Source organism: Mesitornis unicolor, unplaced genomic scaffold (genome assembly GCF_000695765.1).
Source record: "Mesitornis unicolor isolate BGI_N332 unplaced genomic scaffold, ASM69576v1 scaffold26790, whole genome shotgun sequence".
NCBI lineage: Eukaryota > Metazoa > Chordata > Aves > Mesitornithiformes > Mesitornithidae > Mesitornis > Mesitornis unicolor.
This window is the reverse complement of record NW_010160690.1, coordinates 3,840-16,540: the sequence shown is the minus strand read 5'-3', so window position 1 is coordinate 16,540 and position 12,701 is coordinate 3,840. Positions and strand designations below refer to the sequence as shown.

The 12,701-nt window shown below is 39.4% G+C and overlaps 1 protein-coding gene across 1 annotated transcript; it reads right to left on the bottom strand.

Moving 5' to 3' along the window:
* Nucleotides 1–757: 757 nt before the first annotated feature.
* Nucleotides 758–12,067, bottom strand: MCMBP (minichromosome maintenance complex binding protein). The gene is made up of 11 exons (XM_010190723.1): nt 11,944–12,067; nt 10,415–10,566; nt 9,719–9,819; nt 7,750–7,919; nt 6,712–6,835; nt 5,016–5,133; nt 4,213–4,378; nt 2,687–2,820; nt 1,876–2,040; nt 1,390–1,478; nt 758–1,135 (listed from the first exon to the last, which is right to left on the bottom strand). The coding sequence occupies exons 1-11, from the start codon at nt 11,981–11,983 to the stop codon at nt 1,009–1,011; spliced, it is 1,386 nt and encodes a 461-aa protein (XP_010189025.1). The 5' UTR covers nt 11,984–12,067; the 3' UTR covers nt 758–1,008.
* Between the last annotated feature and the right edge of the window lie 634 nt (nt 12,068–12,701).

The following is a 12,701-nucleotide window of genomic DNA, read 5'->3' as shown; positions in this document are numbered from 1 at the left end:
TGTTCAGGGAAGGATTAATTGCATTAGTATCAGCTCCATCCCCGACTCTTGCAGGCTGAGTCACGAGCACAGCCCTACTCGCTGCTCTGGAGTCTTTCTGCATTACTTTGACTCCAGACTGGTTTAATGTTTCACTACTTAACAAGTGTGGTTTAAATGAGTTCTGCAAGTCTTAGCAGGGACAGTACATCCTCTAAAAACCAGCACAAACTGCACAGCATGAATAAGGCAGGTAGAGACCATTCTTAATGCTTAATTGATATTCAAGCAATTAAAACACACTGCATTACTGGTAATATAGGAAGTGAGGTTTGTTGTGGATGAGTACATGACTCTCACCCATTCTCCAGCTCTTTTTTTTTTTTTTAAGAAATCATGCCAGAATAAAGCTCATTATGGAGATCTGAGAAGTCAGCCATGGTCTTCTCTGAGTACAATAGAGATGGACTTCATACTAGAACCTTCTTATGGGTAAGATCACATCACTTCTTTATACCACAGTGTTTATATTTATACCACTGTTACACTGCTGCTGTGAGCACACTGTGCCTCAGCTCATGGGAACAACACTCACAGTTCCTGATCCTGAAGTCAATATTTCTGTCAGCTGCAGCTGAGCTGAAACCTCTAATCCTCAAAATTCAAGACATTCAAAAATTGTATCACAAACTTATTCCAGAACAGAGCCTACCACTGCTGGGTATGAAGGGCTCAGGCTTAGGTTTTCTTGTTATTAAAGGAAAGAAGTCCATACAACTTCAGTATTAAAGTTTAATATCAAACAATTTGCTCATTGTTACCAATTTTTGATTACAAAACAGGCTCCAAAAAAATTCCATAAAATACGTTTAACTTGCTGAACAGAGTTAAGCGCGTTCAGACTGCAAGGGTAAATATCCACAATGTCTTGGTATAAATTATCTACAAAAACTGGTATAAACAATATTCCAATCTTAGCATGGTTCCATCTAGGATTAGACAAGTTTTCATAGCAACATCCACCGAATATTAAAGTTCGTTCCCGTTAACACATTTTTGCTGCTGAAGTCTGGCTTTACGTAACGTCTCCAGTTGCTTTGCTCTCAGCCACCTCTCTCTCGACAGCGTTGTCTGCCCCGCGCTGAGGGACAGGAACCTACAGGAGCAGGAACAGCGATTAAATAAGAGCTTGTTCATGTGTCAGGTTTAATAAGCAAGTTCAGTACAAAACCAGGTTTCTTTCAGTACCCTGTGAACTGGGAAGCACGGGGAGGGAATGCTTTGCCTAACTAAGGATCTGTGCTAGGAGGAATAAAGGAATCTGCCCACAAACCGCAGGCTGTGAGCATCAACTGCATTTGTCAGCAGCTTGAGAAAAAGCCATCGTTTAGGACAGCCAGCGCTACCCACCTCGCTACGAGCAGAGTTCGGTGCAGATCATCGGCCGTTATGCTCTCAGGGTCATTCTTGCGCATTTCTACGAAGTCCTCTTCTACCGCCTGTAAACAACACAGCATGCACTTCAAGTGGCAAAAAAAGCATCTTCACTACAAGACAAGCTTTTAAGGAGCTAAATGCTACCCTTAGACTACAGGAGAAGCATTTCAACTCATTACTCGAGCCTGAGTAAAAAATAGGCTACTCCTCACCTTAGAGAAGAGTTAGTTTTCAAGATGAGTTTTAGAAAGCACAGTACATGTAAAGTATATGCTGAAATACTCAAGAGTACAAACCCGTGAAGGCACGTTCAGGACAAGAAAAGTGCTTGTTAGGTTTTTAGGAAACTTCCAGGAGAATCCCTGTCAGGGAGAGCAATGGCAAAGTGCAGTAACTTCCTATTAAGATGCCAGTTCTATCTGGACACAGAGTTGAAAACATTAGTGAAGTCTTCCATACCTTGGTCACTTCATCAGATATACTGTAGTCCAGCAGCCTCAGCAGACTTAGATAAATCCGGAATTTGTTCAGCACAGAAGGCAGCACTGCTGTTAGGAGGCTGCTCATGTACTCTTCCATGTTTGGTGGAATTATCTGTGGTTGCAAGTGGACTTGGCAATCTGACTGAAAAACACAATTACATATCATCTTTTTCCACATCCTATTTTTTTCTGTTCCAAGACTGGTTTAATGTCTAAAGCAACAGAAGTCACTACTTCCCAGCATTTAAGCAAGACAATTAATTCTTTAAATATTTAACAGTTTCCTTTTTAAAAACCAGCGTGAAGTCCTCATTCAAGCAGGAGCCAGTTTAGCTTAGAGACAAGAAAGCAAACACTCAGCCCATGAAGCTGGAATGCAAAAGATCAAATTTGTAAGCTGAGGGTACTCTGGTTTTTGGGGGTCAATGCCAGATCTGTTGCTCTTTGTTCACGTGCCCATCAACTCAGAAACCACTGTACCAGAATGAGACATTGAGAGCAGCCGTGTGTCTGCAGCTTTACCCATTACTGAGCTCTCCGTTGATGACCCCAGTCACTGCCGTGCCATCGCTACGCTGTTCAGCCAGGGAGGGAAGGTCAAGCTCCTGGTGTTCCTCTGGACGGGTTCTTGGCCTGGCTGCAGCCACGAGCGAGAACTGAATCCAATACCATACCCACCCCTGGCCACAAGACAGTTTTCCTGTCTTCACTTGCCTCTGGAATGGATGCTCTAAGTAAGTAGCTACCCGCTGCCATAATTCCCCAGATTCAGGAAGACCTTGCCATACCGGTAGGAGCGATCGGCCCTCTGAAGTGATAAGAACATTAATGTTGCATGGGAATTCCATCTGGTGGTAATTGAAGTCATAATCCACCTTCTGCCAAGTGATCAGATTACCCAGCGCAGTCACATTATGCACACCTAGAAAAGCAACAACAAATTCTCTCACAACCAGACCTAAACAAATGCCAGACCTGATTTTTTTTTTCCCCAATCTGTTTCTAATGAGCAACTGGTAGAAAGATTCTTGCAAGCATCCTTTTTCTTGTGTCTGTGGTGCCTTCCATATAGAAACAACCATTTCTTAAGACCAAAATTAAGAATTCTTGAAGGATTTCAAGCCCAAATTTTATCTGGCCTAGTATATGTGTTAATAGCTGATGTTTTCATCACTCCTACAAAGCCAGATAAATATTTACAGATTAAAACAAAAAATCTCTCCTCAAAAAAAGGACAAAACAGTTATCTGACAAAGTGTCATTTAACAGTTTAAGGTGGGGAAAATAATAATAATAATAATAATAATAAAAAGTCTTGCTGGATAAAGAGCACATTAGATAGGCTGGCAGGACCAGAACAGCTGAAAACAGACTCACCATTTTGCCAAACAGTTACAGAAGTCACTTGCCTTACCTGGAACTAAGTTATTTAAAACCTAGAAAGTTAAGATTGATGAATTAAGTGGTGAACTCTTCCTCTGAAACACCAACGTGTACCCAACAACTTGCATTTCTCGTCAGCAGTGTTACTGCATCACGTGGCACACGTACTGTTATGTGTTTGCCTTTGGTGAATTTGTATTAATGTACTATACTGTAAATAAAGAGAAATTTAGTAAATAAAGGCAAATTTAATATGGCAGTTTACTTCTGGGACATCTGAGATCTCCAAGCTGTAACGTTCAAGAGTTCCAAACCAACTACTTGATCTGAAGATCTTACTCTTCTCTAGGATTAAATTTTGTTTCTAACATTGTTACAAGAATTAAAAATTTTTACTTTTCCACTCTAATTTCAGTAGAGAACAACATCACACATACAGAAATGAAATGAACAAGCTTTTTTATCTGCAACTTCTAATACTTAAAATACTACATTTCATTAAATGTCAAGTTTTTTTAGCCATTAAGGACAAGCATTTTAGAAAACCACTAAAGGACAAAGACCCTGTCCAGAGTTCTCTACAATGCAAACAAAGCCATACTGAACAGGGAACCCTCTCATTTCATTATCGGTCGTTCGTAGACTGGGGTAGAGGTTTTGACTCAACACAGGCACTTCTGACCAAAACATCAGAAACTGCCAGAAAGCAAAATAAGGGGAAGAAAAACCACTCAAGAGATCAAGCCTTAAGTTGTCAGAGAAGGCTGCAGACGAGTAGGAGGAAGCAACAACATAGGATATGGAAACCACCAACGGTTTTGTAACAGAAAGTTATCACTAGGGCACAATTAGCATATCTTCTTAACACAAAGCAACTTTCAACCTCCAGATGAGATTTTTTTTAAAAAAAACAACAACAAAACCTGCCTACCTGTTGTGTCAAGCTGTCCCTGCTCCAGATGAGTCTCATCCACTACAAGGGAAGTGTTGCTGGCCAGCTGCAATACTCCACTGACCAAGCGATTCGCTGCGTAGTCTTTGCGTGGGTTAAATCGTGAGTGGTTCATGTTTTCAATGGTCATCTGCAGGCGATAGGACTGCAACGAGAAAAGAAACCCATCAGCACGTTCCCTCTGCTCCATCCCTGGTAAGTACTGCTTCCTTTAGCAAGAGTTGTAACTGTGAATGTCCATAGTAAGTAAAGCAAAACTTGTGACCATAATACAGAATACACTTGAACCCAAATGCTAAATACTTAAATTTCCCGAACAAAAACAAGACTGGTAAGAACTCCCATCACCTGTATTGCACATCCAGGATGAACAAAACAACAAATGGTTTCTTGCAGCAATACAGTTATGACCCCAGATCAAATTACTATGAAATTTCTGCAGCACAGTATCCACAAACTTGGGGATAAACAGTAATGACATAATTAAACGACTTAAATGTCTGAATACATCAATCCAGAAAGACAAAATAAAGTATGCAGCCTCTGTCAGTTTAATATCTATCAGGATATGATTTTATTCCATATTCATCCTAGATGAATAGGTCAGCAGAGACTTCCAACTGACAGACAAGCCGTATCTCCATTTTTATCTGCCCTCTACATGGGCAGCAGGAGCCTTTAAGAAGCCTGCTTTTAACCAAAATGTAGTTTCTTTGGTTGGGACACTTAGTCCAACATCTACCATCTGAAATGTCAGAGCACCGTAATGCCGTTGTTCTTACTGCTGGAACGAGCTGCTGGATGATGCGGTATATGTGCTCTGTGAAGATGCTGTCTCTTGGACATCCGCTCAAGTTGACTGTGAATTTTCCCAGAGGAAGCACATCTCGTCTCGCATAACTAAGCAAAAAAAACCAACACAAGTTAGGCAAGCATCTGATGAACAGGGCGAGTAAAGGTATCAGTCAGTTTGAATGCTGTGCAGTATTTCTGGCAGCAGGATTTCAATACTGATACATAAATAACAGCCACATTTTCTTCCTTCTCCAGTGTCCAAGGAGCTAAGTTAGGCTGCAGGCTGCTGTGGAAGGCTTTGCAAGGACATTTATAGTGCTTGAAAACCTGCACATGTGCCTTCTAGATGTTCTGTTCTCCTTGAGCTCTGTTGTTACTCAGTAAACACAATACTTCATCCTCTCCCTTTCTCATTGCCCAATCTCAATTTCCCTGCTTATCACGCTTGTTCATTTCCTTTACCTGCCCTCAGCTTTCCTCTCCCTCTTCTCACTGTCTATCTTCTCCCCCATTCTTGACAAACTTCAGTGTTTGGTGATACCAGCTAAGCAAAAACACATTCTTGTCTAAGCGTTAGAACATTTGCAGTCCAACTAGAGAGAACAAAGTGTGCACAGAATAAGAAAAAGTGCATATGGATATTGAAGTACTTCTGTTTACAGGGGGACAAGGGTTCAGGGCCGACTGTAAATGTAAACCCACCATAAACCTTGTCAGCTCATTATTATGCTGCCATGGCATCTGTCTTCTGCCTTTTTACACATCAGTTGCAGGTAGGAGAAAGGTAAGATGCTGAGCCCAGTTACAGCGCTGTGAACACTTCTGTTAAGTATGTGCTGTACTATTCACTTTGTAGCAGAATGGATATTTTAAAACCATAAAAAGACATGGTTTATTTACCAAAACCCAACTCTTTCCTTCCTTCCTTCCTTTCTGTTTTTTAAGAAATTGCAATCCATTTTCATTTTGAAGAAAGTTTAAAATTAATTGAGGCTGACAACTACACCTAAAAATCTATTCAAAGCATACTGTCTGAAGTTGCACACCTGAAGTTTTAACGAGACAAAGGACAGTGCTCCTTCATCCAGTGACAGTTTAAACCAACATGAGAGAACGTTAAACAAATCCACTTTAGTCAGCCTTGATCACAACGCACGCACATTCAGCTACAGCATCAGCTCAGGTGGTAAATTTGTATTCCATGCTAAATGCAGGTCGCTTTAAATTACCATTAAAAATATGTCTACATTTAATTAAACAAATTCCCAGAATGTACCTTTCGGGATCTTTTAATACCCAAACAACAATTACTGCAGTTAGAAAATGCCATCTTTGAGGAGCCATTGCACGTCCTATTCAATAAAAGAAGCCAGAGATAAAAAGATGTTTTGATCCCTCTGTTTAAAAGTGTACTGTGGAGATTTGGTCCAACTCTCAAAGGAGCGCTGAAAGGATATACTGCCACAACACTGGCCTTTTAACAAAGCTTACTGTTATTTCACACAATTAAAACTGTTTATTGTGTCTATTATGCCAGGAAAGCTCTAGCTAGACAAAGCACTACTGGAACAAGTACTATTTAAGCTGTTTCTGTCATTTATTTGCAGAGTGGTGAAGAAACCCATAGTAGATTTATTTTTAAAGGTGAATATATAAGTTCTCAGCAAACATCTAAATACTTACACTGTAGAGATGAGATGCAGTATAAGGTATTCGGCAGCCAAACTGTCTCCCAAGAGGGCGTGGGTGAGGAACCCAAGCAGCTCTGCTCTCACTGGTGACAGCTCAGACATGAAATTCGAAACAACTGATAAAAGAGCAAAGGACAACAGAAGTCAGAAAATGTGGTGTTCTTCACCCTCTTCCCTCCATATAAACCTTACTTTCCATTCGAGTTTGATGAAGAAAAATGGTGACTCCAAAGGAGTCTAGGAAAAACAAACATACACTCATTGGCTTTCCAAGACAGTAATCACTGCCTTTGGATAAATCTGAGTCACTCAACATTTCGTTGGAAGTGTTTTCTTTTTTTCATTAGAAATGCCTTCTTTTTCCAGCAGGTATCATGTAACGCATTTGCAGGAGGCAGGGCAGTTCAGTGCCAGATTTCCAAAATCAATAGCCTATCCATACTATATTAAAGGCAGAAAACCCCACCCTTCCTCACCTGTAGTACAGCTCAGGGCAACCAATACCAGGTGGGCAAGAAAGTGATAAACGTAATTTTTGAGGTTTGCATGCAATAATTCAATGACAAAAAAAGAACAGCAAATAGGCAACGAGGAATAGCACAGCTACTTAAGAAGAGAATTGCCTTATGCTCTTCACAGTGTTATGATTCTTTATGTTGTCAGTATGTTTCTTATTTTCTCCGTTATAGTAAATTGGAAATCTAATTTTCCAGCAATTCACTACTCCATTTGAGAGCAAATAAAATCTTACGGTTGAACAACTTGGTAAAATCCCTGAGAGTGTAGAGTGAAAAACCAAGTTTCATATAAATCACATTTATTTCAGAAATGGAAACACATAAGCATCCAAAACCACAAACGCTTGCATCTTGTTCAGTTCTGTGGAGTTGAATGGTTTCTTCATTGAACAAGATTTAAATTCAAACCCTGCCATTGATACATTTGTCTCTGAGCAAACAAATTTGTTTGAATGTACTAGGAAACGGCACATTTACACGTACATAGAGGGAGATCAAGTCCAGCTACTCACAGGTTTTACTCTCCTCTTCATTAAGGCATGCAGGCAGCAATGGGTTAATGTGCTGTAATTTCTGGGCCAAAATCACATGGATTCTGGGCACTAAGGAGGCAGGAGGACTGTGCACTCTCTGTTCTTCTGCCGTGTCCATGCACTCCACAGGATCCAGGGTTGAGCTGTCCCTAGGAAAGGGCACAGCACAACGGGACTCAGAAACTCCACACAAATTTCTCTGCATCTGAGTAAGAGGAGCAGGAGCCAGGCCAGGAGCAGAGCACATCGGAACAACCAACATCCCAACCCATCCTCTAACTCCAGCCATACTCAAACCGCCTCTTTTGTGATTGTTATAAACATCATAAATACTAAATCACAATTATATAATGATATAAAAATGCCAAAGCATGCTTGACCAAATAAAATTTGATTCTATTATTTTCACAAGGTAATAAAATCTTCCTTTTTGAGGAAAAAAACAAAACAAAACAAAACCCCATCCCAAAAAACAAAACCCAAAACCAAATGCCCCAAACGAAACCACATTCATTATCTGCTACATCATCTAATAAGATGTAGCTTCAATTAAAATGTTATACACTGTTCTGAAAAAAGTCTTCACAGCAACTTTTAAGATAAGATAACGATTTATTACATTTGTCTGTGTATGCATATGTGGAATTTTATAGTCTACCTGGTTCTGGAGCCTGACAACAGCATCTTCTAGAGTCACATAACAGCTATATCACTGGCTGAGTGAAAAAAAATGAGTAAATAAATCCCAATGTACCTCAGCTCAAACTTGAAGGTATTGCCTCTTAATTTAAGAGTTCGGGTACATAAGCTTTGCTCTCCCTGATGATGCCTCACAAAATTATTTCCAGGGGTTTTTCATTTGTTATGTGGAAACTAAAATCCCTAAAGTGACTGTATCAGATGATAGTAAAGCTTCGTACAAATGCAATCAACCTGTACCAGTTTTAAAAGCCAAAAGGCTTGATAACTTCAAGGCCTCTCAGCAGTCTGACAGCTATCAACACTTTCCATTAAAAGAAACTTACTTTGTTTGCATTCAAAATGTTGCTAAATGCCACCGTGTTGCCTGTTTGTGATAGAATGACACGCAGGAAAAAAACAACCCGTGAGAGACCAACTGAGCTGTCGGGCTGGGATCAGCTGTCACACAGATGACAACCAAAAGCAGCTGCCCAGCCTGAGGTAACTTCATAAAGGATTCACGCTGTGCTTTCTGTATTGTACTTGGCAGAAAGATAAACAAAATCACCCAAAGCAGTAATTTAAAGCACAATGGTTCAGTAGTACATATGTTACAATAGATTGCTCAACAGATTTATTTTAAAAATTGATTTCTTGCACCCTCCTGGATTAGCTTGTATTTTGTCAAGCAAGTAACTGCAGAAGAGCAGGTGAAATGGGAAGTTTCTATCAGCAGTGTAAGGTGATATTGCTTAATTAACGAAAAAAAAAATCAACCCAATTTGCACTCATTTTGGTGACTTTCACTCTCCATGCAGACACACAATTGTTTTTTCTTAATGTATTCTACAGAAGTGTTTATGGTAACAACTTTCACTGATTTACAAATACATCAAAAGGACATTTTATAATTTTAAAGCTTATTTGAAAGCTTTGTTCACTATTCACTCATTCACTGAAGGTTTAATAGGCATGAAAGAGCACAAAACATTTAGCTACAGAAGCACTTTTTGCTTTATAAACTGTTCAACAACCTAGAAAAAGATGCATCGTGTGTAAGGGTAAGGACATGCCAGAGTGCAATAGACTTCGGTTTGCAGGATGGTGCATCTAACACTTTCCACATCAAGCTTTTTTAAGCAGCAAAATTCACCTTTTAAGCATAACTGTTATAAATTTACACATTTCTCTGTATTAAGGGGACAGCCAAAATATTTTGCTCATTGCAATAAAAACATCCCTCATTTCAGGATCAGGGGAGCCTTACCTCTCTTCACTGTTCACTATGCTCAGCACCGGATCCACAGACAAAATCCCATATACCTCCAGAACATCGTTGACTTTGAAGCTATCCCAGCTCTCATAGACCTGCCACAGAGAGAAAACCATAAAACACAGAGGCAGATGGGCCAGGTGCAGGACTGCACACAAACACAGGCAAAAGGAAAAGTCGCAGGAGGCTCAAACACACGCACAGTGAACAACCGTATTCTAATCCGATTTATCAAGATCTGCTGAACAAGAGAGCATCCAACACAGTAACGGCGTAGAAATGTTGTGTCTGAAGTTTCAGTGTCAATATAACATAGTTGTGAATCAAAGACTATTTCAAATACAATACAAAAACATGTAGTGTTTTGCTTGTTCCATGACAACTTTTCTTCCTTAAGAGGACAAATCCCAAAAGCAAAACACCAGGAATCAGGATCAGCTCCACCCTTAGGCGTCTCGTAACAGATTTGTTCATTTTAGTGAGAACGTGTGAGCTCTAATAAATGCTGTTGAAGGAGTGCAGCAACTCACATACAGGGGTAGTAAAGAGAACCAACGTACTAATTAAGAGAAACAATGTCGTGACCTGTAGAAACAAAACTGTGGACTTGAAAGATAATTTCTGTGTCTATAAACTAATGCAAGACTCAGTACTCACACTCTAACTTCATCACCTCTCCACTTTTGTTACCTTGACAAGACACGCTGGTCCCTTCTCTCCTGGCAACGGAAAATTTAAGTCAAGTGGAGGGGAGCAGTTGGGAGAAATGAGATGGTGACCTGCAGAAGCCTCTGTTTCTAATCTCTTCGGCTCCACACATCCGTGGCTATCACCTCCACTGCCTGGAAAATAAGGGATTCATAGGCTCTTTAAATAGAAATGCAGAAGCGAACAACTTTCTTCAGTGAGAAACACAAATTTAATCTAATTTAACAAGACATCTGAGACAAAAATATTTAAAAATATTTAAAATATTTAAAAATATTTAAAATATTTATTCTGTCAATATATTTGACAGAAGATACTCAGAACAGAAAAGTCTCACAAGCGCATATTTTATATCAAGATAAGTGTGAGTGTGAGTACTGGTAAAGATCTGCGTGTCTTAGAAACCCAAACATGGCCAACAATCTGATTTTCAAAATGCACGAATAAAATTTTTCTAAATAAGTAGGACCACAAAGGCAGTATTTTTCTGCACTTCCTGGTCAAAATCTAGGTTGTTCTTAAAGGTAAGAGTAGGCATCTACAGAACAGTCCACATTAAAAACCTCTGTTGATTTTCAGCAATAAAGCTATAAAAATCTATTCTACAATTGATCCAAGTATGAACACAAACCAGCCTAAACTACCTAATTTGCAAACTGGTAAGATTACAACAAGAAAAACCCCAATTCAGCTAATGAGCCTGATAGACACACACTACTGAACAGAAGAAAGCAATAGCTTCTACCTTTTTTTCCTTTAACATGACTGACAACTTTACACTAAAAGAAAACATGCCCAAACTTCAAATCGTGCCCCTGTGCCAATTTAAGTGGCATCTCCACAGAAGAGCATCGAGACAAATAGTTCACAAATCAATTACAACATAAGAATTGCACACTCTCTGAGCACTGCTACGAAATATCATCCTCTTCAAAGGTTTAATAGCTTTCCTCAGGGTGCTTCAAGTGTCTGGTATTAATCTTGTTAATTAAGTTGGATTAATAAGTCTCATGTTAGGAAAAAAGGCAAGGCTGGAAGATGTTTTTAGATCTACACTACTGTTTGTAGCAAAGCAGCACCTAATTGAGATGTAGCTCGGCTCCAATTTACACAGTAACATCCACAGAGTGTGAGAGAGACAAGATTACATGATTTTCCCCAGATTACCATGAAATCTGCAAGAGTGGGAAAGTAAACAAGAAGTACATTTCAGCCTGCTGCTATGAGTTGTGTGCACTGTTACAAAAGGCAATACACAAGTGCTGCTGTATAAAATACTAATGTTAGGAATTAACTCTAGGAAGCAGTACTAAGTCATATAACATACACATGACATGCAACGCCATAGGCTCTCCCACACTCACGACTTCAACAAAGCCACCAAATCACTTATGAAGGCTACATTAACACCTCCAATTCAAACAGCTGCAAATATTTCAATTCTTGAGACTGAAATTTCTGCAAATTCTGGAAAGAGCTCACAATAACTATTCATCAGTAACAACTATTACCTATATGTTGCTCTTTCTGTTTAGATGGATGTAGGTCCATGTCCTCATCTTCTTCATAGCTCCTCTTGTGGCGACTTGGTGTGTATGATGTGGAGGGACTAACTCGAGCTTGACTTGCACTAATATATGCGTAAAATTGAGGATTAAGGAAAACTAAAGAGTCAGTTGAGAAAATTCAGGCAAAGTTAAATGTTAAACAAAATGCTATTATCCTAGTTTGACATTAAAATATTCAAATTCTTACCTAGACATCCTCTCTTTAGCTACATAAATAACCTGCTTAAGAATTGCACAGCAATCAGTGGCTTCTTTGATAACTATTCATCAGTAACAACTATTACCTATATGTTGCTCTTTCTGTTTAGATGGATGTAGGTCCATGTCCTCATCTTCTTCATAGCTCCTCTTGTGGCGACTTGGTGTGTATGATGTGGAGGGACTAACTCGAGCTTGACTTGCACTAATATATGCGTAAAATTGAGGATTAAGGAAAACTAAAGAGTCAGTTGAGAAAATTCAGGCAAAGTTAAATGTTACAGTTAAACAAAATGCTATTATCCTAGTTTGACATTAAAATATTCAAATTCTTACCTAGACATCCTCTCTTTAGCTACATAAATAACCTGCTTAAGAATTGCACAGCAATCAGTGGCTTCTTTGAAAACAGCAACTAAAACTCACTCAAAAAAGATATTTCTTTCACCCATGCAGATTCACCAGGCACTGGAACGCAGTAGAAAGTCTGTCTCTCCAAGGTG